The sequence below is a fragment of the Microcebus murinus genome, chromosome 28, assembly GCF_040939455.1.
Source record: "Microcebus murinus isolate Inina chromosome 28, M.murinus_Inina_mat1.0, whole genome shotgun sequence".
Lineage (NCBI taxonomy): Eukaryota > Metazoa > Chordata > Mammalia > Primates > Cheirogaleidae > Microcebus > Microcebus murinus.
This window is the reverse complement of record NC_134131.1, coordinates 6,593,595-6,617,873: the sequence shown is the minus strand read 5'-3', so window position 1 is coordinate 6,617,873 and position 24,279 is coordinate 6,593,595. Positions and strand designations below refer to the sequence as shown.

The 24,279-nt window shown below is 38.7% G+C and overlaps 1 protein-coding gene across 2 annotated transcripts in view; it reads left to right on the top strand.

Annotated features, from left to right (window-relative positions):
- CNTN3 (contactin 3) overlaps positions 1-24,279 on the top strand; it is a 304,606-nt gene that overhangs the window by 153,833 nt on the left and 126,494 nt on the right. For both annotated transcript variants that reach the window (XM_075998483.1, XM_075998482.1), the window contains exon 5: positions 4,546-4,641. In XM_075998483.1, the coding sequence (XP_075854598.1) occupies positions 4,546-4,641 (96 nt within the window). The remainder of the gene's footprint in view (positions 1-4,545; positions 4,642-24,279) is intronic.

The following is a 24,279-nucleotide window of genomic DNA, read 5'->3' as shown; positions in this document are numbered from 1 at the left end:
AACACAGCCATTAGCCCCAGCCTACACAGGGTCAGGACCATCAATTTCACTGTCTTCCACCTCCACATCTGGTCCCACTGGAAGGTCTTCAGGGGCAAGAACACACATGGAACTGTCATCTCCTATGATACCAACCCTGTCTTCTGGAATTCCTCCTGAAGTACCTTCCTGTGGCTGTCTTACAGTCAACCATTTTTTTTTTTTAATAATACGGAATACACTCTAAAATTAAAAGTATAGTATATTATATACATAAACCAGTGGCAGAGTTGTTTATTGATAACATATTATGTATTACACATAATCATGTGTGCTTTTACATGACTGGCATCACAGTAGGCTTGCTTACACCACCATCACCACAAAACATGTGATTAATATATTTTGCTACAACATTATGACAGCTGTGATGTCACCGCCACATATGCAGTCTGGCATTGAACAAAATGACCTTCTGTAGTGCATGACGCTATATCAGTATGAGGAGAATAGCAACAATGCTGAGTGTAACAATCCATGAAGACACTATGTGTTTCCATGTATAATTTTAGGTCTCTGTGTTTTGTTTTGTTTTTTTTTTCTTTTTCATCAGCGCCTTGTAATTTTCAGTATCCAAATCTTTTGCATGGGTTGTTATGTGTATATTTAAGTAGTTCATTTTTTTAATGGTTGTAAATGGTTTTGATATTTTAATTTTGATTTTTGCATGCTCATTATAATAATATATAGAGAACTATTTACCTCATTTATTAGTGCTAGGATTTCTAAAGATTTTTTTTTTTCATTTTCTATTTAAACTAGGGTCTTTTTAAATATATTTTTTTTAAATTTTCTATTTAGATAGCCATGTCATCTCAATTAACGATATTTTTATTTCTTCTTTTTCAAACTATATCCTTTTTTTGTATTTTATTTTATTTTATTTTATTTTATTTTATTTTATTTTATTGTTGCAGTGGTTAGAACTTCTAATACTATGTGGACTAGAAGTGGTGAGAACGGACTTCCTTGTAGTATTCCTGATGTTAGAAAATGTTCAGTCTTTCACCATTAAATATAATGTTAGCTGTAGTTATTTGTAGATGCTCTTTATCATCTTGGTTTGTTTTTAAAGTAGCTAATTAGAGGCTCCAGAATAATGACAGAGTTTGTAAAAACTGGAAAGAAGGCAAAAAGAAAAAGATGAGAAGTTTCTACTCAATAAATATCGGATTGCTTTCTACTTAATTTTGGTTCCCGAACAGAGCTTTCTCTAATATGACTCTTGCTAAAATTGGACCACATATAATTTGACTTGCATTTGGGTCACACATATAATCATCCAGGAGGTATCTCATTGATCTGAAATGTTTTAGACAGTTTTACTACTTTTTTTTTCACATAGTCTCTAGTGTACCAACAAAAGAAGGAAAGTCTTTTCATACCTTGACCATAGCATGTGTATTCTTAAGCACCTATGCGTTTCTGATGTTACTCTCTCTGTTTGAAAGAACGCTCATCCCTGCCCCCTGACTCATACCACCCTCCCATTTGGCCAGCTGTGCTCTTTGAAGCATCCATCACACCTATAAGTGGAAAAGTTAAGTGTTCATTCCTCTGTGTACTCACCACCTTTCCAGCAAGTACCATTTCAAATGCAGCTTTTCATTTCACTTCTATCTCCAAACCAGACAGTACTCTCCTTAAAAGGAGGCCCCAATAATTCATACCTTCAAACCTACCATACACTGGGCTGAAGTTTTGTAGGCTCACAATAAATACTTGTGTAATAAGTGGCTGCTCCCTTTTTCATCTTTGATGCTCAATGGCTGTTTAACACATTCTCTATCTCTTAGGCACTTTCATATGTTCCAAAACTTTGAGATATATTCTAACATGCTTAATCTGGGTTGAACTTTATACATCTTAATTGGAAACCACAAAATAATATTTGCTGCACTTAAGGTTCAACTAGTAAGCTTATTAAAAATTCAGATCCCTGGATTTGACCCCCAGAGATCCTAATTCACTAGTTTTAAGTGATTCCCAACTATCTACATTTTTAAAGAAGAATCCCAGTATTTAAGGTGGTCCTTGGACCACACTTTGAATAACATAAACTGAGAATTCAAGAAATACTGCTTTGTAGAAAGAATTCTATTGTAGTCACAATGTTTTACAGTCAACAAAGCCCTAGAAAATGTGCTGGAGCCCCTTCTGTTATTTTTCTTTGTTATCCATAATGCTTATGCTCCATGAACGGGTCATATCAGGTATCTAAAGAAATGTTCCTTGCCCTTATGTAAAGCAGACAGAGTTATCAGTCAGGTGTCTAGACCAGTGGGCACATATATGCCAGGCTATATATGTGCTTAGGCAAAAAAAAAAAAAAAAAAAAAAAAAACCCAACATTTTTCCTTTGGAAGAGACAGTATTGGTTTCTGTAGAACTATTTTGTACTTTTTTGCACATTCTAGCTAAAATAAGTGATGGAAAACTTCCACGGTGTGAAATTATAGGGCAGAAGAAAACAAGAAATTGGGCAGGAAAGCAGCAATAATGCATACTTGGTTGCCAAAAAAAATCATCTTTGGAAATCATTTTCCATGTATAGAATATATTCTGATATGATGTGTGTCCCCATTTAGCCATTGGGAAACATTTGGATGGTCTGATTTTGTAATTCCAACTCAGTTACACTTCAAGAGCCTTAATGTTTTGAGAATGTTGCATTTTAGTTACAGATTTAAGATGATGCAATGCTATGTTATCATATCATTTCTATAGGGTAACCTATGGTTAAAATAAGTCCATAACCACAATTTTGTCATCTTTTCTGGGCAAACGTAATGTCAGCTTTGCTGAATTACTTTACCTCCATGCTTATAACCTACCAATTTAAAACTGTTTTCAGTAACAATAAAAAGAGGCACATAGGCCTTCTTATTCCCCTCTGATGTTCTGCTTTATGGTGCTTAGAATATCCATGAGTGTCTGCAAATTGTGGTTTTATCAATCTGAAGATAATTATTTTGCTTTTTACATTTTTCAAAGAAAAGTTGAAATTTTTCAAGTTGTCTTCTAAAATCCATATACTGCCTCACTGTGCATAGTCACCACTTAGGCAATTTATATCAACCCTGAAGAGCTATGATATGAGTATATTCTTTCAGAAATTGACAGTACAATTGTTCTGATACAGAAAGTGACACCATGGAGTATATTAACTGCATAATTCAGAGGCATTTTTTTTTAAGTGGAAGTTTAGAGAAACAGTAGATTTGTTCTTTCTTTTTCCCCATAGACTTAAGCGTTTCAAAAAATGAAGTCAATAGAATTTTCTCTCTACTGTAATTTAAACTGGAAAGTATGAACCAGCATTTGCTGCCCTGGATTGTTATTAGAAGAGATTAAATGTTTTCTAAAAATAACTTGGTAATCAAAATATTAATAGTATCTGGCCTTGATTGGTATTTTTTTTTAAATTTCATTAAGCACTTGAGAAAAATACTTTGGGAAGTTATAAAAATAATTTATATTTTTTTTTTTTTTTTTTTTTTTTTTTGAGACAGAGTCTCACTTTGTTGTCCAGGCTAGAGTGAGTGCCGTGGCGTCAGCCTAGCTCACAGCAACCTCAAACTCCTGGGCTTGAGTGATCCTTCTGCCTCAGCCTCCCGAGTAGCTGGGACTACAGGCATGCGCCACCATGCCCGGCTAATTTTTTATATATATATCAGTTGGCCAATTAATTTCTTTCTATTTATAGTAGAGACGGGGTCTCGCTCTTGCTCAGGCTGGTTTTGAACTCCTGACCTTGAGCAATCCGCCCGCCTCGGCCTCCCAAGAGCTAGGATTACAGGCGTGAGCCACAGCGCCCGGCCTAATAATTTATATTTTTTGCAGCTATAAATAAAATGGAATATGAGAATTTACTTTTATCCTTAGAATTCTACTTATTTGGTAATTTCCAGTGATATATATCTTTACAGAGCCCTTGAGGACATGGGACAAATAGGATTTGTCCCCAAAAGTGAATATTTTCAAATATTTTTGTAAATGACAGCAATAAATACACAATAAATATGGCTATAGTAAGCTATCTAGAAAAAATATTTTAGGAGAAAAATTCAAGAAACTTGGTCTTTATTACAAGGTAAACCTAAAAGTCTTCATGAGAATGTTGAATCACTCATGCAGACAAGGAAATCATATTTATGTATATTTCTATTCAGGATATTCCAATTTTTCCTTTGAATTGTATTGTCTGGTTAGTTCATTCTGCTATATGCCTTGCCTTTTTGGATAGATAGTCCATTGCCATTTTTGATACTATTCCAACAACGTGGGATCAGTGGGTATATATTTCTATTGTATTGCTAAATGTCCACACGCCTTAATAAAGAAATCAGAATGCAGCTTTTCTACTTCAAAGCAACTGTTCTCCTCTTGAGGTTCTTGAAAAAGAGACTTAGGAATCGTTTCCCAAAAGAAAAGAACGTCTTGGTGCAAAAAATTTTAATTTTATTGTTCTTTCTGAGATGCAGTCTTCTTTTGTTTTCAAATCAGATCTGGAGAATTTTAAAACCAAAATGAGAAGTACGGTGTCCGTGCGCGAAGGCCAGGGTGTCGTGCTGCTCTGCGGACCCCCGCCACACTCTGGAGGTGAGTGGTGCTCAGTTGCTGCTGTCGGTGCTTGCTGAGTGAGTTCCAGGGCAAGGCCTACAGCGTTTGTATTGTTATTGCTTCTGCAAATTACCCCGGGAAAGTTGATAAACCCAAGTATTGGATTCTGTCAGCTGAGTGGGAATATGAGAAACTCTGCAAAAGAATAGTCGACCCAGAGAAGTTTATAAACAATTGACTCATTCCAACAAGGAGCGTTTTAAAGGCAAACAAGATCAAATTCATTTCGATTACCTAACAGTGCTGAGCAACATTTTATCCTTACATCATTATCGTTTGTTACTTAGTTTTGGACCATGACACAAATTGGAGTCTTTGCAGTTTCTCTCTCTCTTTTCCTCTCCCTCTCTGTCACACACATCCACATTTATTAATATGTACCATTGGACCTATATATATATATAAAATATATATATGAAAATGATATGTGTGTGTATATTCACATCATTCTCATTGGGCTGTCGGAATTGCAAATTTTATGCTACATTGGTATAAATTGAAATACTGCTAGAAATTCAGATGCTTAACAAGATAGCTACCCAAAGTGAAAATGAACTTTGGCACATATGAAAATAATTTAATTAGCTCCCCAGTATGTGCCTGGAGTGCTGGTTGGATTTTCCTCTGGTGCTCACTCTTGCAAACTTGGTCACTTGCAGAACGAAAAGGGCATTATTAATGTATAAATCACTGATCTCAGAGAAACAAACCACATTACTGAGAGATAAGCAAGTTAGAGTGGCTCTTTCTGACCAGAAGGGAAACTGAGAGAGGTCTGCTTCCCATCATGGTAAAGCTTATTCAAATGTAAATATGCTGGACTTTATTTGTTCTGTGGCATACAAACCAAAGTACTTGTCCCTCAAAGACTTGCCATCTTTAATCACAACTCTTAGCCCTATAAAACAAATATCTCCCATCTTCAGCCATGTTAAATATGTGAGCAGTCTGGAGACTGCAGATTTGGGGCATGATTAACAGATATGATTGCCACCTTGTGGACTGGTGCGGGCTTAAATTGTGTTCCCCAGTCTATGTCTTGCTGGAATGTTGGCATTCCAGAGGAACTTTAACTTTGAAAGGAAGCACTAGAGTCTCTTGATTGCAAATAGAAGTTACTGAGGTCAAAATGGCTTGAAGAAAATGAGGAGTTTACCGGCTCACATAATTGGGATGATCAAATGACTTCCAGTAGAGCTGTGTGGTTTACAAAGAGAAGTGCCACCCAGAAGGACTTGCTGCCTCACTAGAGTGTGGGGTCAGCAGATGACCTTTAGCACTCTGCTCCTTCCTGGTCTTCCCCAGCTGCAGAGAGCCACTTCCTGAGGCAGCCCACATCCGGTGACTGAGCAAGGCAGGGTTAGAAAGGGTCAGCCATTTCTGCCCAATGCTGGCCAAGTCTGATGGGCGGTGTTTAGTCTAGACCTTCCCGCCATGATGGCCAAGTCTCCACTGGACCACATCATAGTTCGGTTCCTTTCTCTTCCCCATCCCCTTTGATATCCTTCCTTTCACTGGGTTTAATCATTGATTAAAAGTGTTTATCTCAAACTTAGTGTAAGCGTCTGCTCCATGAGAACCCAATCTGTTGGATTCAGGGATTGAACCAATTCTACAAACAATCCATCATTCTAAGCATTTCTTGACTCTGTTTCTTTCCATACTGGCTACATTCTCATATAGCTCTTTGTAGGGGCAAAAGGTAGCCCCTGGCAATGCTAAGCTCTTTGTGATACTTAATGATAAAGTTGCTAATGAACCAGACAGCCTGTTTCTCAACGGTTTTGAGTCTAATTGTACAGCCCTGTTTATGCAAGCCCTGCAGCCAAGGAATACAGTCAGTTCTACCTACTGATGAGTGCTTTAATGGGAAAGGAGCAATTTCCAAAAAAAGAGAAGTCCTTTATTACGAGAAAAAAAAGAGGGAAATACATTAGAAATAAATAATGGCTAGAACTATATCTAGTTAGAAAGTATTGAAATAATTTAAATTTATATCAGCTCAAATCAACATAAAATAATAGCTGGATAGTCTCGCCTGTGATGAGTTTTGGAGGTGTTGACCCAATTTAAGATTCCAATTGATCTTCTTTAAGTGCTTTTATGATTAGATATTCACTGATAAAAAAGGAAGAAGCTTTTGGTTGACTGAGTGTGCACACAGTGAATATGTCATAATAAGCTGGTGGGTGAAACATGTTCCAAAAGATGAATCTTTTCTAATGTTAAAATTGGAGAGTTGTTGGCTCATCACAGCTATCCTGAGTAATGACATCTTGCTTTATCTTTGCCTTTGGTGACTTCACATAGTTCTCCTTTCCTTTTTAAAACACATGGGATGGGACAGCTGTGGAAATGAAGTAGGACTTCAAGTGAAGATGGGGAGAAATCTCCCCAAATACAACACTTTAGCTCTTAAGAACCCAGAGCATGCCTGGGAGAGCAAATCACGTTGAACCAAGGCAGACCTCCCTCAGTGCTAGATTGTGCAGATTTAGGCACCAAAAACCTGACTCTCATTGATCTGAGTCTCCGCAATGCTAAGATATCCACATTTTGCATCTGTTGGCCTGATGCCTTGGCTCTGAGCTCCTTGAGGGTAGGACCATGTTAGCTTTTGTCTGTACCTGAGTGCCTCATACCAGGCTGGTTTGTATCAGGCAGTCAGTAAATATCAATTGAACACATGCACACATCCGTGAAATGAATAAATGAATGTTTTTTTAAAAAATTTGGCCAGTGCTAAATGGTTTTTGAGAATTCACTGGAAACTTTGTTTGTAGAGATAGAAGCATTTAACAACCAAAATGTCCTGGGTACCAACCAGGCAGGTGCAGGCACTGACAGACCAGAGTGAACTCTGGCCACAGGAGCTGGTATCAGCCCTACTCAACCCCTTGTTTGTCAACTCAGGGACTTTAATTCAGTAGAGGGTGTGAACCAGGTCACTCCAGGGTGTATCAGGACACGTGATGGAGGGTTTACCAGTGAGTAGGTAGCCTACGCTGTGGTCTTTTTCCAGGAAGTGCACCTGTCCTTCTCTGTCTTCACCACGTCCTATTGCCTTATTCACTTGATGTATCTTCATTTCTACTTGGTCCCTTCTCCATTGTTAGAAATTTTTACATTTATTATTTTCTGATTACTGATGATGCAATCATATTTTATTCATCATCTATTATATTCCCTGTCAGGTCAATCTAACAAAGTAAGCACAGAAAGGCAGTAATAATAATAATAATAATAATACTAGCAATGATAATAAAACTAATCATAGTATTACATAGTAGTAGCCTCCATTTACTTAGTACTGCTTGGATACTAAGCAGTGTGGTTGCCCTTTGTGAAATTATCTGCTAATGAGATTCTTTGGGGTAAAAGTACAGGGAGGGCAGGACGAGTGACAGTGTAAGGGAGAATCCAGCAGCTCAGTCCTGGAGGTGCCATGAGCGTGAGCTCTGAGCCAGGTAGTGCCCACCGCCCTCGACCCAAGCTTCTTGCTTAGAAATGACACGCAAGGCAGGAGGCCAGAAACTAAGGGTCAATACAGAGTCTCCCTGTTTTCATTTAGGGATATAATTTGGGATTTTGCAAAGTATGGCTCAGAAAGGAGGTAGTTTCCCTAAAATCACAGAGCTATGAAGACATAAAACTAGAACCTCAATGCTCTGACCCCTGACCAGGGCTCTTTTTAGTATGACACACTCTAAACCAGCCCTCTGTTGCCATTCTTGAAATGTCCCCAGTAAAAGTATCACTGTCCTAAGCCAAGGGCTTCTGATATTTCAACATCACCAGAGGCAGCAGAGTTAATGGTTTTGTTTTAATATTCAAGCCCACTGTTTATTGGAACACTCGAAGCATCAGCAATGCCTAAAGTCACATTAGCAGAAATATCCCCAGAGTTCAACCGATGCTCTGGCCCACTGCTTCTGAGATTTTAATTGCAAATCAGTCAGCTGGGGACTTGATAAAATACAGATTCTGCTCCAGTGGGTTTGGGGTGAGGTCGGAGGGTCTGAATTTCTGATAAGTTCTCCCAAGAAGCTGACACTGCTGGTCCATGGGCCACTCTGGGTAGCAAGACCCTAGCCGGTCTATTCCATTAAGTGAAGTCCCTAATTATTTTCCTGATACATCCGTCTTCCCTCTCAGCCTTCCTTCTTCCCTAGCCTGTTTCTCACTCTAGACACTAGCATGTGTTTGACACGTCAGGACCAAAATATCACCTCCCCACTGAGGGTGTCATTATTCCCCACCCCCCATTCAAGCCTGAAACGTCTTTCTCAGGATACTCTCTGCCCTGATTTAGTTTCTTGTTTGGTGGCCTTTGCAGGTCTCCAACCAACTTGTATATTTTCACCTCCTCATAATACTCTGCTTTTTTGTTGTTGTTGTTGTTTTGTTTTAATTTCTAAGTCCTAGGACTGAGGGAACACTGCTGCCCCCTTAAGGAAGGTTCCAGAGCCCCAAGTATAAAAGGGATTATGATTTGTACCCACGAATTCTCACTTACCCAACTGTGATGTGAAACATGGTCTCTAACTTGGGCTTCGCTTAGGTCTAGCAATCCATAGAAAAATCTCACACCAAAAAGACTGCAGACTTTGAAATTAAATCGTATGACACTGAGTGCCCTGTAAGAGTGTGGGTGGGATTCACAGTCAGCTTGGTGTTTTAATTTCCACAAAACCTAAGGACGTTTAGGATCTCTCGGTGAGATCATAATTTTATTCTTTCAATCATAATGAGATGAGGATATCAACATCTGGTAGAGTGTGTTGTGCACCCTTTCTTTAGTCATTGCCAGATGTGATACGCCCCAGACAGCTTTCTCTGACCCAACTGCTCTCTGCCTTTTCCTTACAAGGGACACTGTGGGATTCCCAAGGGTCCTGCACTAGAAAGGCATTACTCAGTGGGTGATATGGAGGTTGCAGAGTGGGGACTAAAAGCAATGGTTTTTGGTTTGGTTTTGGTTTTATTTTTCCCTGTAGCAGCAATATAACCTGTATGAACTATTGCACAGCTATTTCTTAATGAGTACCAATTGCTGTTCTTACCTTTTTCTTTCCTTTTTTTTTTTCTTTTATATTTCCAGGATTCATGTTCTCCTTCCATTATTAGCCTATAGTAAAATTATGTCAAAAATCTCTTTTCTTCTACTGGTAAAATATGTTAGTAATTTTCTTTGATTTGGGATAAATCCCCAAAATGTTCTCCCTAAATATATTAGGGAGATAGACATGGAAAGAGCCTTAAATGAGAATCTCAAAGTATGGAAACTGTATATATTATTCATGTTCTCTCAATTCGTCTATGGCAATAATTTACAAGAAAATGTCAGCAATTTGGGGCTGTTTTATGTAAGATCAGTCACCATCTATCTAATGGTATAAGAAGGAAAAAGTGTTTCATGGTGGGAGATGATTAGAAATTCTTTTCTAGGAATCCCTATAGCTTCTTAGCAAGACTGATTTGTGTCAATTGAGAGGGGCCTTATCTCCCACTCATTCTGGGACACTTTCTGCCACTTCCTAGTCAGTGTCTTTGCAGAATAATCCAGCCCCTCTCTGAAGCAAGAGAAATTAACATCTCAAAATTAGTTGGAAAAGTAGGAATCAGAAAGCCAGGAACAAGGGATTGGACATGCATTATCTGTAGCGTAATTATTAACATAGTTGCCAATAGTGTGAAAAGCTAAGAGTTAGTGTAATTTCCATGCCTTCACTGATATCACCACAAAATCATTAGAAATTCAAGTGCAGGAACAATTACCCTGTTATTAATAAGGTCATAAGACTAGTTCCTGGGTACCTCATAATAAATACTAATTAAAAAGAATTTTATAGCTTAATGAAGCTATTACATGTATACATGTTAATAAAGTATTGATTTTTGTTCAACGATGGCAGATAAAATTTATTCTGAGTAGAGAATAGGTTTGAGCCTGTCCCAGTGTTTGATCAGAAAATGACTTTGGTCTCCGATCCAACTTTCCATATCTGAGCTATATTTTTGAAATGACAGCCCTGTACACTGCCATTCACTTGTAACAACATAGCCTTTGGGATGTGAAAAGGAAAATGTGAGATGCCAAACAGCAGGTAGTGGAGACTGAAGTGACTTTATGCTAAAAATTGCTTTGTAAATCCTGGTGTGACAGAGGTGAGAACTGTTAGCAACATAACCATATGGCGTGGGATTCACACCCTCTGTGTTGACACCTTTATTTTATTTTTTTTTCTTTACCCAAGATGGATAGACCAAAAAAACAAAAGTCCATCTCACTTAGCTTAGACCGGAGAACCTGAAGGAAAGATGTCAAATAGGAATTTTCTTCTCTACAAAGATGTGTCCAGTTGGTAGAGACTTCATCAAGGCAATGAGACAGATGACCTAGTGTTTGGGAGATGATAATCGTAACTCAAAACAATATTTTTTCCAAATAATTTAAAATGTAATCATAACACCACTTTGTCTTAGGGACTGTTTTCCTTCAATTACACTTTTCTGCCCTTCTGCCTCTAATCCAGTCATACTTTCAGAAGATCTGAATAGGTTTTCTTTCAGAATCTTTAAGTCAAGACTACATGATTTATTTCTGGGAAGATATGCTTTCTGGCTTCCATTACATTGGCATCACAGGCCACTGTGTAGACTGCTTCTCTCTGTGAACTCAGTGGTTACCACCTTCCTTAAAGTAGCATGTCCAAAAGTCACATCACAGCAGCATGGATATCTTCACAAACTGTAAAATCAAGATTAAGAAGCAGATGATGAGTGAGTTATTGAGAAATGAGCACCTGCACCATAGGTATTACTCCTGATTTATTGCTCCAAACCCAGGGGTAGGTTAACATGTCATGACAAAGAGTTAGAGTCTCCATCTGCAGACTGAATGAATAACATATCAAAATTGTAAAACTGGTTTTGGATATATGTCAATACTGATGTGCTTATTGACATTTCCCAGAGTCCAAAATATTAACAGATTCATAGTAGCATTTAGACAAGTATGTTTTGAATCAGTTGACACATAGATCTCAACTGTTTTTCTATGGATGACTGAAAAATACTTTCACCTCTAAAGGAAATATTTGTTGTAGTGGATAGCCCATGTTGTAGTTGGAAATGGAGATAAAAATCCTGAGTTTCTCCAAATTGCTTAAATGGGGAAACTGAATTTAAAATACTCATTGAGTGTTGATTTTGGGTCCTGTAACCAGCTCTTGTTCCTCTGGAGAGACACTCTAGTGCCTCAGGTGGTGGGTGGGGCTCTGGGACTTCCAGGTGTGTCCTTATTATCCACTTCAGTGAGGACTGGTGTGGGAGTGAGTCTGGGTAGAACTGGGTTGGGTAAGCCTGCCCTCAAGTGCCACCAATGCTGTTAGCGGTGGTGAAAGATCTGTTCTCTGCTTCTGAGCAAAGCTTTCAGGAAGAGGCTGGAATGGCCCTACTCAGCCGGAAAGTCTGTGTGTGGGGGTAGGGCTGTCTGAGACTTGCAGTCTAGAGCAAACCTCGCTCCTTTCCTCCTTCCCCAACTCTGGGGCTTCTTTTTGGCCTCCGGCAACAGGCAGCATCTCACACCAGTGGGTCTCCAATGACTGTGATGGGGGCCGGGAGGTTCCCTGTGCAGGATCACAGCCTCGGCTGGGCACACAGCCTTCCCGTGGCAGGAGGGTTGCCCTCAAGCACGCTGATCTGCCCCTGAAGGCACACACATCTTAGTAGGTTTGTTCACGAATATCCCTTCTGTGCCTGGGGCAATGCAAGACGTGGGTACACGGAATCTGGTCTGCAGGTCTGACCTCCAGGCCCCAGAATTCAATCCCTGACCCCACCAGAGAGATGAGTGCCTGTCCTGATTCACCCATGGAGTTCCTGAGCTGGGTCAATGTCTCTCAGCCTCAGGATCTGCCCTGTTCTCCTGGAGTCACCAGCAGCAACTGGTAGGGCTGGCTGGCGGATAGGGAGCTCACCATCTGAGTACCCCTCAGTAAGCTATAGGGCCCCAAAAGGAGAGGTCCCATTCCCTGGAGATGCCTCCGACTGGTGGCTATGTTGTCTCTCGTGGCAGCTGCAGATAGGGAAGGGGGAAGGGAGAATGTAGCAATATGGCACCTGCCAGGCAGCTGGGGTCTGTGCACAAGGAGGTGCCCTGAGGGAGTTGGGAGCCTGGTGCCACATCCGTGACAGGCTTGCTGCTCACTGGTGGCGGTGATCTCTGGGCTGGTATCCACAGGTCTCTCCAACCACTGGAGAGCCCATCAGCAATCTGAGATGCAATGGAGGGGAAAGTTATCCACTCCTTCTTAAAAAGAAAAGTCCCAGACAAGATGGTTTCACACCCGAATTTTACCACACCTACCAAGAAGATCTAGTGCCCATACTGCAGAAATTATTCCACAACATCGAGAAGGATGGAAACCTCCCCAATACATTTTATGAAGCCAACATAACCCTAATACCAAAACTAGGAAAGGATTCAACAAAAAAAGAAAACTATAGACCAATATCCCTTATGAATGTAGATGCAAAAATTATCAACAAAGTTTGAGCTAATCGAATCCAGGTGCTTATCAAGAAAATAATCCATCACAACCAAGTGGACTTCATCCCAGGGATGCAGGGATGGTTCATCCTACACAAATCTATAAATGTAATTCACTCTATAAACAGAAGCAAAAACAAAGACCATATGATCCTCTCAATATACACAGAAAAAGCATTTGACAAAATTCAACACCCTTTTATGATAAGAATGCTTAACAAAATAGATATAGATGGAGCATACCTAAAAATGATGCAAGCCATGTATGACAAACCCACAGAGAACATCATACTGAATGGGGAAAAATTGAAAGCATTCCCACTTAGAACTGGAACAAGGCAAGGCAACACTATCTCCACTTCTATTCAACATAGTACTGGAAGTCCTTGCTATAGCAATCAGACAAGAGAGCAGAATTAAGGGTGTCCAAATGGGAACAGAAGAGATCAAACTCTCACTCTTTGCTGATGATATGACATTATACCTAGAAAACCCCAAAGATTCAACCAAGAGATTCCTTGAATTGATAAATGAATTCAGTAAATTCTCAGGATACAAAATCAATACACACAAATCAGAGGCATTCATATATGCCAGCAACAGTCAAAGCAAGAACCAAATCAAAGACTCAATTCCCTTCAAAATAGCAACAAAGAAAATAAAGTACCTAGGAATATATTTAACTAAGGAGGTAAAAGACCTCTACAGGGAGAACTATGAAACACTGAAGAAGGAAATAGCAGAGAATGTAAACAAGTGGAAGACCATACCATGCTTGTGGGTCAGCAGAATCAACATTGTTAAAATATCTATACTACTGAAAGTGTTCTACAGAGTCAATGTAATACCTATTAAAATACCATCATCATTTTTCACAAATATAGAAAAAATAATTTTATACTTCATTTGGAACTAGAGAAGATCCTGTATAGCAAAAGCAATCCTAGGCAATAAAAACAAAATGGGAGGTCAAACATTTTGTTTGACAAAATGTCAAGCAAACAGACAACCAACAGAATGGGAGAAAATTTTCACAAGCTACATATCTGATAAAGTACTGATAACTAAAATCTATTTAGAACTCAGGAAAATCAGCAAGGAAAAATCAAATAACCCTATCAAAAAGTGGGCAAAGAACATGAACAGAAATTTTTCAAAAGAAGACAGAATAATGGCCAACAAACATATGAAACGATACTCAACATCTCTAATCATCAGGGAAATGCAAATCAAAACTGCAATGAGATATCACTTATCTCCAGTAAGAATGGCCTTTATCAAAAAGTTCCCAAACAATAAATGTTGGCATGGATGTGGAGAGATAGGAAAACTCCTACACTGCACATGGAACTGCAAACTAGTTCAACCTCTGTGGAAAGCAATATGAAGATACCTTAATGCAATACAAGTGGACCTACCATTTGATCCAGCAATCCTACTACTGGGCATCTACCCAAAAGATCCAATGACACTCTACAAAAAAGACACCTGGACTTGAATGTTTATAGCAGCACAATTCACAATTGCAAAGTTGTGGAAACAACCCAAGTGTCCATCAATACATGAGTGGATTAATAAAATGTGGTATATGTATACCATGGAGTACTATTCAGCTTTAAGAAACAACGGTGATCTAGCACCTCTTTTGTTTTCCTGGATAGAGCTGGAACCCATTCTATTAAGTGAAGAATCTCAAGAATGGAAAAACAAGCACCACGTGTACTCACCAGCAAATTGGTATTAACTGATCAACACCTAAGTGGACGTATAGGAATAACATTTATCAAGTGTCAGGCAGGTAGGAGTTGGGAGGAAGGGATGGGTAGATACATACATATTAAGTGAGATATGCACCATTTGGGGGATGGTCACGCTTGAAGCTCTGACTTGAGGGGGGTAAGGGGGTATGGGCAATATACGTAACCTTCACACTTGTACCCCCATAATATGATGAAATAAAAAAATAAAATAAAATAAAGTACTAATTGAGTCTGCCTTTCTGCCTTCTTTCCTATTTTCTTTCCTTCCAAATCTGTCCATCCAGGCATCATTCCATCCATCCATCTAACTTATTCATTCATTGATTTTCTCATGCATGCATGAAATAACTGTTGATTTGCAGAGGTGTCTTAGAATAATGTTTGACTGTAATAAATATGGCCCTTCACTTGAATAAGCTTGATAGTAAATGAGAGAAAAACTGAGAGTATTGCTGATAAACTTAACAAACATATATTTATATCAATATTTGTCAAACACTATCCCATGCCACTCCTCAGGTGAAAAGCACTGAGCTCAGTTTGGAGGAAATAGAAAGATATAATAGTGATTCTCCTGTTCTCGGGAACTTATGGTCCCACAGGGAGTGACAGCGGTGGGTTTGCTAATGACTGGTTAATCTAGAATGAACAGAATAGGTGCCACTATTTAACCAGTCACTGGGTTTCTTGCACATAACAGGACTCCAAGGAGGGGATTACCACTCTCATCCTACAGTGACAAGCTGAGGCTCAGAGCAGTTAGGCGACTTGTCCAGAGACACACTGCAATAGATTTGGGCTTCAGACCTAGGTTTGTTGCTCTCTGATAGAAAATTTTCCTATGCTTCCAAACATTATAGCCTTCATTTTTTTAATTGTTTACACATTTTCACCTTGTAAAACTGTGTTCTGATTTTAATTGTATCAGATGAAGGGATATAATTGAAATGTTTTTAAGCACCACCGCCCCCCCCCCAATAAATATACAAAGAAAGCATGCAGGTTACAAGCTGGGCACTTAGAGCAAGACCTGATTTCCAATTCTAACTGTGACATTACAAGCTACGGGATTTTGGGCAGGTCGCCTAACCTCTGTATCCCTATTGCTTATTTGTAAATGGCAAATAACATAGAATTTACCCTTCTAGGATCATCACTGGAAGAATTTTAAAAGGTAATTATTTGAAATGTCTGATTTATTTATATAGATACAAATGCACTACAATCCTAATACATTTAGTATATGGAAAAATATAAAAAATTAAAATATCTAAATAAATATAAATTTATAAATAGGATTTAGTATGCTTTCTTCCTGCATCCTGGGATTGTCTTATTGGGAATATGTGTACTCCACTTTAGAAAACATGGTTCTAGAAAATGTTTGAGTTTCTTTCCTGGTTGGATTATCAGTCATTGAGGATGAAAGAATTGATTGTTTTTTAATGAAACAATTATCTTTAGAGATAAGGAATGAGGATGCTTCTAAGATACCCATTCTGTACAAGAATCTCCCACTGGCCCCCAGACAGCATGTTCCAGCTGGCTTTATCTGATTGGCCCAAGGAGGACACCTGCCACAAGCTGGGCCAATCAGATGCTCTCTCCTGGGAATTTGGTATTTGAACAATAAGTCTACAATTTTGAATTGGAAAGCTTGGGGCAGTGCCTCTCTGTCATGTAGCTTAGGCAGCCAAGAAAACTGATGCCCAGGGAACAGAGAGGCAGCCCTGCAAAGCAAGCAGAGACCAGGGACAGACAGTAAGGACTGCCTGGCCTAGAGGCTTTCCAGCCTTCCTTTCTTGGCAGCTGCTTTCTTGCCTGTGGGTGCCATATATTGTATACTCTCCTTACTTAAGCTGACTCTGGTAGGTTTCTGTTTCTTACAGACAAAAACTGATAAATAATGCAATGGACATTATTGTTAGGATTACACCAGTGTGTGTGTTTGTGTGTGTGTGTGTGTGTGTGTGTGTGTGTGTGTGTGTGTGTGCCCATGTGTGTAGTCATGAAACTGATGCATGGAGGATAAGAAATTTAATATAAAATATAAAGGAACAGCAGCTGTGCGTTTCAACAACTGTCCCTTGGGCTGCACCAGAATCTGTTTTGGATTAACGTCAGCATTGAACCCACCACAAATAGCCCTGGAAGGAGTCAGGGTCATGGAAGACAATTTGAAGAAACTGTGGATTCATTCATTACTGGTTACACCTTCAGTCCCCAAATTTCAGAGATGCCACTGACCATTCCTTTTATATTTTCCCACAGCACTGTGGCTTCACGCTCTGCCTCCATTTCATTCTGAGGTCACCAAATTGGTCTACTCTAGTATGATGAGAAAATCATTCTCTCCCACTCTAACGACAGCTGAGTTCTTCTTGCTCTGATCCTATCCACCCACACACAGAAGTCAGAAGGAGCCTTAAGCTCATCAAAAAAAAAATTACATGTGGAATCTTAGGGGTTTTAAGCCACTATTATAGAGATAGCACTTCAACAAGAATTTCTTTTAAAATTGCAGAATTATGACTGATGTTTTCTGCTTTGAGTAAAAATGTGGTTGTCCAGTTAGTGCAAATCAAGGATGCTAAAGGCTCTGTTTCCTAACACCCCAAAAATAAATCAAGGAGGATTGTTAGTTGGTGCTTTTTCTCAGAAAAAAAAAATAGCAGCACATGGTAAGACCTAAGAATTAATCTGTGCACTAACGAGGGGAAAAGCTAAACTGTCAGTTCCTCTGCCATAAAAATGCACTTGTGGGCTTTAATTAAGGTTACGCAAGCTGCTGTAACAAAGAATCCTAAAAATGTATTAGCTCAGACTGAATGGTATTTCTTGCTCAGATAAAGTCTAGATCAAGTGTTTTTGATCACAGGACTGGAGCTCTGTCTACTTGTGCTTGTCCATTTCGACATGTGACTTCCAGAAGTGGGTTCTCTGTCTCCATCAGACTGGCAGAGAGGAAAGGGCGGGAGAAGCTACGTGTGGGTGGTTCTTATGAAACAGACCTGGCTGTCACCTGTCACCTATGGACATTCCGTTGATTGGTCCCCAGTCACATGTCACACCTGAGAGCAAAGTTGATGGGGAAATGTCCATTCTGTCCCCAGGGAGAAATGGAAATGGGTTGCAAGTGCAGTTAGCCAGTCTCAGCCACACTAAGGTAGACCTGTGCTTTTGAAAATAAGCATGTTGCAAGCACAGATAATAAGATACTGTTCTCTCTTAATGACAATGGTACATAAACTCTAGTGGCTGTATAACCAAGCTCCTTTGGAGGCCTTGTTTAAAAGACAGATTCCATGGTCCCACTCCCAGAGAGTCTGACTCAACAGTATGATCTTTCCTGAGAATATATATCTCTTATCAATGACCCAGGAGATTTTTGATGATTTTTGATTCGGATGGTCCTGGAGCCACATTTTGAGACACACTTTCTTCAAGACATACAAATTTAAATGTTTTCAAGAAATATTAAAAGAAACAGAGAAGTACTTATACTCGGGCGATTGGAAGAGTTGAAGTATCTTAGTGGGCAAATGTTATTTACTAGGGCATTTGAAACTAAAAGGGAAGTGGATTTTTTTTTTTTTTTTTGCTTATGTGGAACATTGATGTTCATTTATTTATAAGCTATGTGATTCTTATCTCAGCAGAAGTTTTTCATCATAAACCTTAGCTGCCTTGAAGGTCAAGGATGCAGGTGTCTGCCTAGGTGTCTAACTGAAATTCCCCTGGCTTTCATCTACCTGCCCAGGTGTGGAGTGTCTGGTGGGTACTTAGTAGCCCACCAAGTTTGTTGATGGGCACAGGACTGAGTGTGTCTGTTGGCACTTGGTAAAGTTTGCATAGATTTTGATCCTCACAAGGACTGCATGGCAGCTCACTCCAGAGTGGTTTGGATTTGGTTATTGTTGCTATTACTATTACTGCATGTCTGTGTCTGTTGAGTGTTGCTGTGTCTAAAATAAAACCTTAGGTTGGTCTTGTGGGGAGGAAGTTTCAAAATTCATCACTTTCCTTTTTAGGTCTGGCTTTTATTTAAAATCGGTTCTATTGTTTTAAACCTGGATTTAGGCCGGGCATGGTGGCTCACGCCTGTAATCCTAGCTCTCTGGGAGGCCGAGGCCAGCGGATTGCTCAAGGTCAGGAGTTCGAAACCAGCCTGAGTAAGAAGACCCCGTCTCTACTAAAAATAGAAAGAAATTAATTGGCCAACTAATATATATATAGAAAAAATGAGCCAGGCATGGTGGCGCATGCCTGTAGTCCCAGCTACTTGGGAGGCTGAGGCAGAAGGATTGCTTGAGCCCAGGAGTTTGAGGTTGCTGTGAGCTAGGCTGACGCCACGGCACTCACTCTAGCCTGAGCAACAAAGTGAGACTCTGTCTCAAAAAAAAAATAAAAATAAAAATAAAAAATAAACCTGGATTTAAAGGTAACAAATTGTGAAATGAATCGTGTGTGGAGTTTTCAGTAAGATTCCAAGAATTTGTTTCTAAATTCATTTGGGGAAACACCAGGGTGATTACTTTTTCCTATTTGCAAAATTCTGTAGGGGCCAGCCAAGTGATTCAAATGAGTGAGGAGGGTCAGGTGTTGAGGCTTGGGCAATTATTTTTCCGGTAACATAGCTAAATTTCTTAACAGCATCATTTACTTTATTTGCATTTTTTAAAACATAGAAAATGTAGATCTTTTTCAAGTTCATTAAGCTTTTTGTCACATATATTTCCCATTTGCTGGTTACAGTTCTTACCATGGATTTTTTTTCCTGTGTCTAAGTTAGATTCATTAGATACAGACACTCTTTGCATATTAAACTAGGAAGATATTTTTCACTGTTTATATGAAATTTGCTCTATATAAAGTCAGCTTTTACTAGGTTGTGTTCCTGCAAAAAAATAACTCCAAAGTCTCAGAGGCTTTATAATAACAAAGATTTATGTCCTATCCATGTAGCCTCTAGACAGTCAGTCGGGTGAAGCTATATTCCAGGTGACTTCTTTGTTTTGGGAAAGATTGGTTGCTATTCAAGACATGCCATTTTCATGGCACAGAGAAAAGAAAATTGTCTGAACCGTTCATTATCTTTGCAGGTGGTATGCATATCATTTTTGCTCTCAGTCCATTTTCCAAAGCAACTATCATGGCCACTGCTGACCAAATGGGCCAGAACCTGTCCTGTCACAGAGAGGAACAACAAATAATTCTTAATAATAACGTAATTAGCTGTATGCTCTCTCTTATGTTTTTCTTGAGGCATTTGATGCTTGTAGGCTGTCTTTCTTCCCATTTCCCCACATTTGATAGAGATCTACTTACAATAACTAGTTTACACTATTCCAACTCTACCTAGAAGAAAACATAAGAAAAACAATATATTATGATGAAAAATGGTATAAACATCAATTTAGGGAGGACTCTGGTTAACAGAATGCTCCACCCAAAGGGTTCAGGTACTATTCAGCTCCAGCTGATTATTGCCATAGAGAAAGAAGATTTGGGGATTTTTCAAGAAGAGCCAGAAACTGTATATTGGCAAAATTTTTAAAAATGTTTTAAACAGCCTGGGTCAAACAACACATGGTTTGGAGGTCCCTTCAGCCTGTGGGCCACAATTGCAAGTCTCTTCATGAGCATTCAATTAATGCTAATACCAAAAAAAAAAAAAAAAAAAAACAAGCGTCATTCACTCGATAATCTGAGGGAACACAAATAAGAGAGGCAGTTAAGGGCATGATTTATAAAGTCTTTAAAAATCCACTTTTTATTAGATTCAGGAGTACATAGAATAATTTCCAGCAAGGCTAATTAAAGCAGCTAATTATGGGTTCTTGGAGGCCTGCGGTATTTGAAAGTAGCATCTCAATCCTTCTGGAAATAGTTTTCCAAATTTGTTTTACACTCTTTTTCTCAAGTAATTAAGCATTCTCCCCTTCTAGTCTAGTTTACATCATTACTTTTCTTAGCAAATGTTTTATGGACCCGAAGTGAGGATAAATCATTCAGCAAAACACAACAAAGTAATGGGAATCTTAAGAGTGAGACTGTATATACATTAGTATGTATATATTAGTATATACAGAAGGTACAAGCTCCGTAATATTGGAGGTTTCTTTTCTCTGGAAAGAGATGAATTTGAACGATCAGTTGACAGATGTCAGCGAAAGTCCAGTTCCGGTGAGGACATGTCATGTTCCCAAGAATAAACACAATAGCTAAGCAGAACTGCACCTAATTCCGTTGTAGCTATAAGGAAAGCGCTTGTTTTTCTTAATGTAAATTTTTATGTAAATCCAGAAACTTCAGGGTTTTTTTTTTCCCCTACCATACTCAATGTTTTCAGTAACATTATTATATTTGAAAGTATTATGCATTTTGCAGCCCACTCCTGTTACTTCTTTTAAGTTCTCATTTGATTTTCATGCAACATGCCAAGTTCCCTCTGTACTACTATTTACTGATCACTCCGCAGATGAGCAACCGTATTATGCACTTGCCTCCCTGACAAGACTATCTAACCAGTGGGTTGATACATTAAATACAATTGGTAAAGGTAATGGCTGTGTTCCCACCATAGGCTCCTTATTTTCTGTCACAGTTTCATACTTTTATCAGCATATGTTATACTAGGAGACCATTTATGTGACATTGAGCAACCTTTTCATAAATGTTACTGTAGAATGATGATAGGGCTCATGCAAAAGCATGGAGGTAATGTTTACAAAAGTTTTTCAGAAATGCTGGGAAAAGTGAAAGAAAGCATCTTTAATTTTCTGGGGCTTTTAATAGGATAATATTAATTATCCAGACCCAAGAGAAGGAATCTAGCATGCAGCATTTCCTAAACTTACTTGAGAAGAGAGCCCTTTGTTCACGGAGCATCTTGCAGGACCAGATGTTCTGAGCAGCACACTTCATGAAATGCTGACCTAGCTGAAAGACAGGGTACACCAGTAATTTTTGAAATATTCAAAATATTCTCTGCTGAGTGCTCTAAGCGTTTGTGAAAATATTAAGGGGGCATCTTTGTGTATAGCCCTCTAATTCCCACAACTTCCTCTTCTAAATAGAGTGATTCTGTTTTCACCTATTTTAAATATGTACTTCTGTATGAATTTTTTTAAAGATAAGATTCTGTACTGATAAATTATGAAGAAAAGGAAAGGAAGGGAGGAGAGAAGGAAGGGAAGGAGAGAGAAGGGAAAGATCAAAAGAAAGGAAGGAATAGAGGAAGGAAGGAAGGAAAGAAGGAGCAGAGAAGAATCTCTCCTCTTATTTTATCAGAGAGTAATTAGAGTCAGTTGCCTGAAAGTATTCAGATCCAGCTTGGTTGTAAACTTCTTGATATGTTAGTGGGCAGTTCCTTCATTATATCATTATGAATTTTGGGGTATGAAATTAAAAAATGCTTTGAGTAGTTAATGTACTTCTGGTATTTTGTGAATCCAGTTAATTATGTGTGGATCACATTATATCTGTTCTAGTAATAACAACAGGCTAGTGTTTTCTGGTGGGGAAACTAGTCCATCAATCATCTGTAATCATTGATCTATAGGTAAGGGGACCCATTCTGGCTGGGTAACAGTAACCATAGTGTGTTTTCAACTCTACTGCCAAAACATACTGTATTCCACAAATCTCTTAAGAAGGGCTATTCTGTTTCCACTTGAGATATGAAATGACATCTGAAGTGGTGATATATGTAGCCTTAAAGCAATCTTTTTCAATCATTATAACCTTTAAGCACCTCTAATATCCCACTGGATTCTTTGACCTTTTCTCTCTGTATTATGGTTTTTGACAGCTCAGAGAGAAAAGCAGTATACCTGACATCTGGTATAAACATGAAATGTTAATTCTTGGCACATACTTAATATTGCAAACCACTTACAGATACTCATGTGATACATTCTGTTTTTCCCATGGCTCCAACACAGTCTGTGTGAGTTTTCTTAATCCAGTGCTAGTAAGCAGTAAAAAGTTATATTTGGTTTACATAGCTAGAGTTCTGAGTCTCGGATTCGTAAGTTAAGTGGAGACAGAGGTTGAACAGTCCTGAGCCACGCAGTGAGAGGATTTTCTTCTTCTGTAGTACCAGAGTAGAGACTAAGAATTTATGGGCTATTAGAACGGGATACAAATATATAAAGAGATTTGTAACGTGCACAGAGTGCAATTAAGGCATTCTGAATTTCTGTGAGTGGAGTGTAAGAGAAGCCATATTCCATATCTCCAAGAGGCATTGATTCACACTGCATGCTACAAAATGTATTAAAGAATTCATGACTTCTTTCTGATTCTTGGTGAACTGTATTGAAGGCATGTAATCCAAGCTGTGAAGCATTAAGAATCGTCAGCTAAACTGAAAGAAATGCTAGTTTGCTAAGCCAAGTCATCTGAACCAGAGCATCATAATATAGTGAAGGAATTTTCCAGGAAGTAAATGAGTTGATGAAATCCAAAGCTGAATGGATATCCAGATAACTCTATGTTGGGAGAACTTGAAAACAAGTTAAGAATTTACTTCTTAGCCAAAGGAGGCAGGCATTAATGCAGATAACTTGTAAATTTCAGTTGGAAGTGAGAAAATTTAGAACCGAAAGTATGAGAGTGTTTTGCCCAAGAAATAGTATCTACATATATTTTTTGCGAAATTCCAGTTCTTCTGCTCATGAGTAGGGACAGATGTCTATGATAAATTGTAATAAGAATTGGAACAACTATCAGTTGGGTATTAGGACTGTTTAAAAAAACTTTGGAGAAAATTAGTTCAACAAGAGTTAATTTGAGCAAGGAATGATTTATGAATAGGGAAGCACTAAAAACCAGAAGAGGTTCAGAGAACTCCATTCTAGCAGCATAAGCAACAACCTTTTATAAGCTGAACACTAAGCAAAAAGTAGAAAAATTACCTGATTGGCCATGGTTAGGTGTTTGCCTGATTTGGGCATGGCGGGATGAGGCATTTGCCTTACTGGGATATGGTCCAATGAAAGGTCTGTATTTGTAGGACCAATCCGCTGCTTGGCTGTTTGTGATTGGCTAAGACTCATTTGTTTTTTGTTTTGTTTGTTTTTAGTCAGTTACAAGAAATGTTTCCAAGTTAAGTTCCAGTTTGTTCACCTAACAGCTCCAGTTACAGAGGCAATCTCAGGCTAACGGCTTCCTTCTTATTTGCTTTAACAGAAGCTTGATGAGACATTTTGATAAGAGACATAACATGCAGCCATCATATATATATATATATATATACATACACACACATATATATATATATATATATATATATTCAAA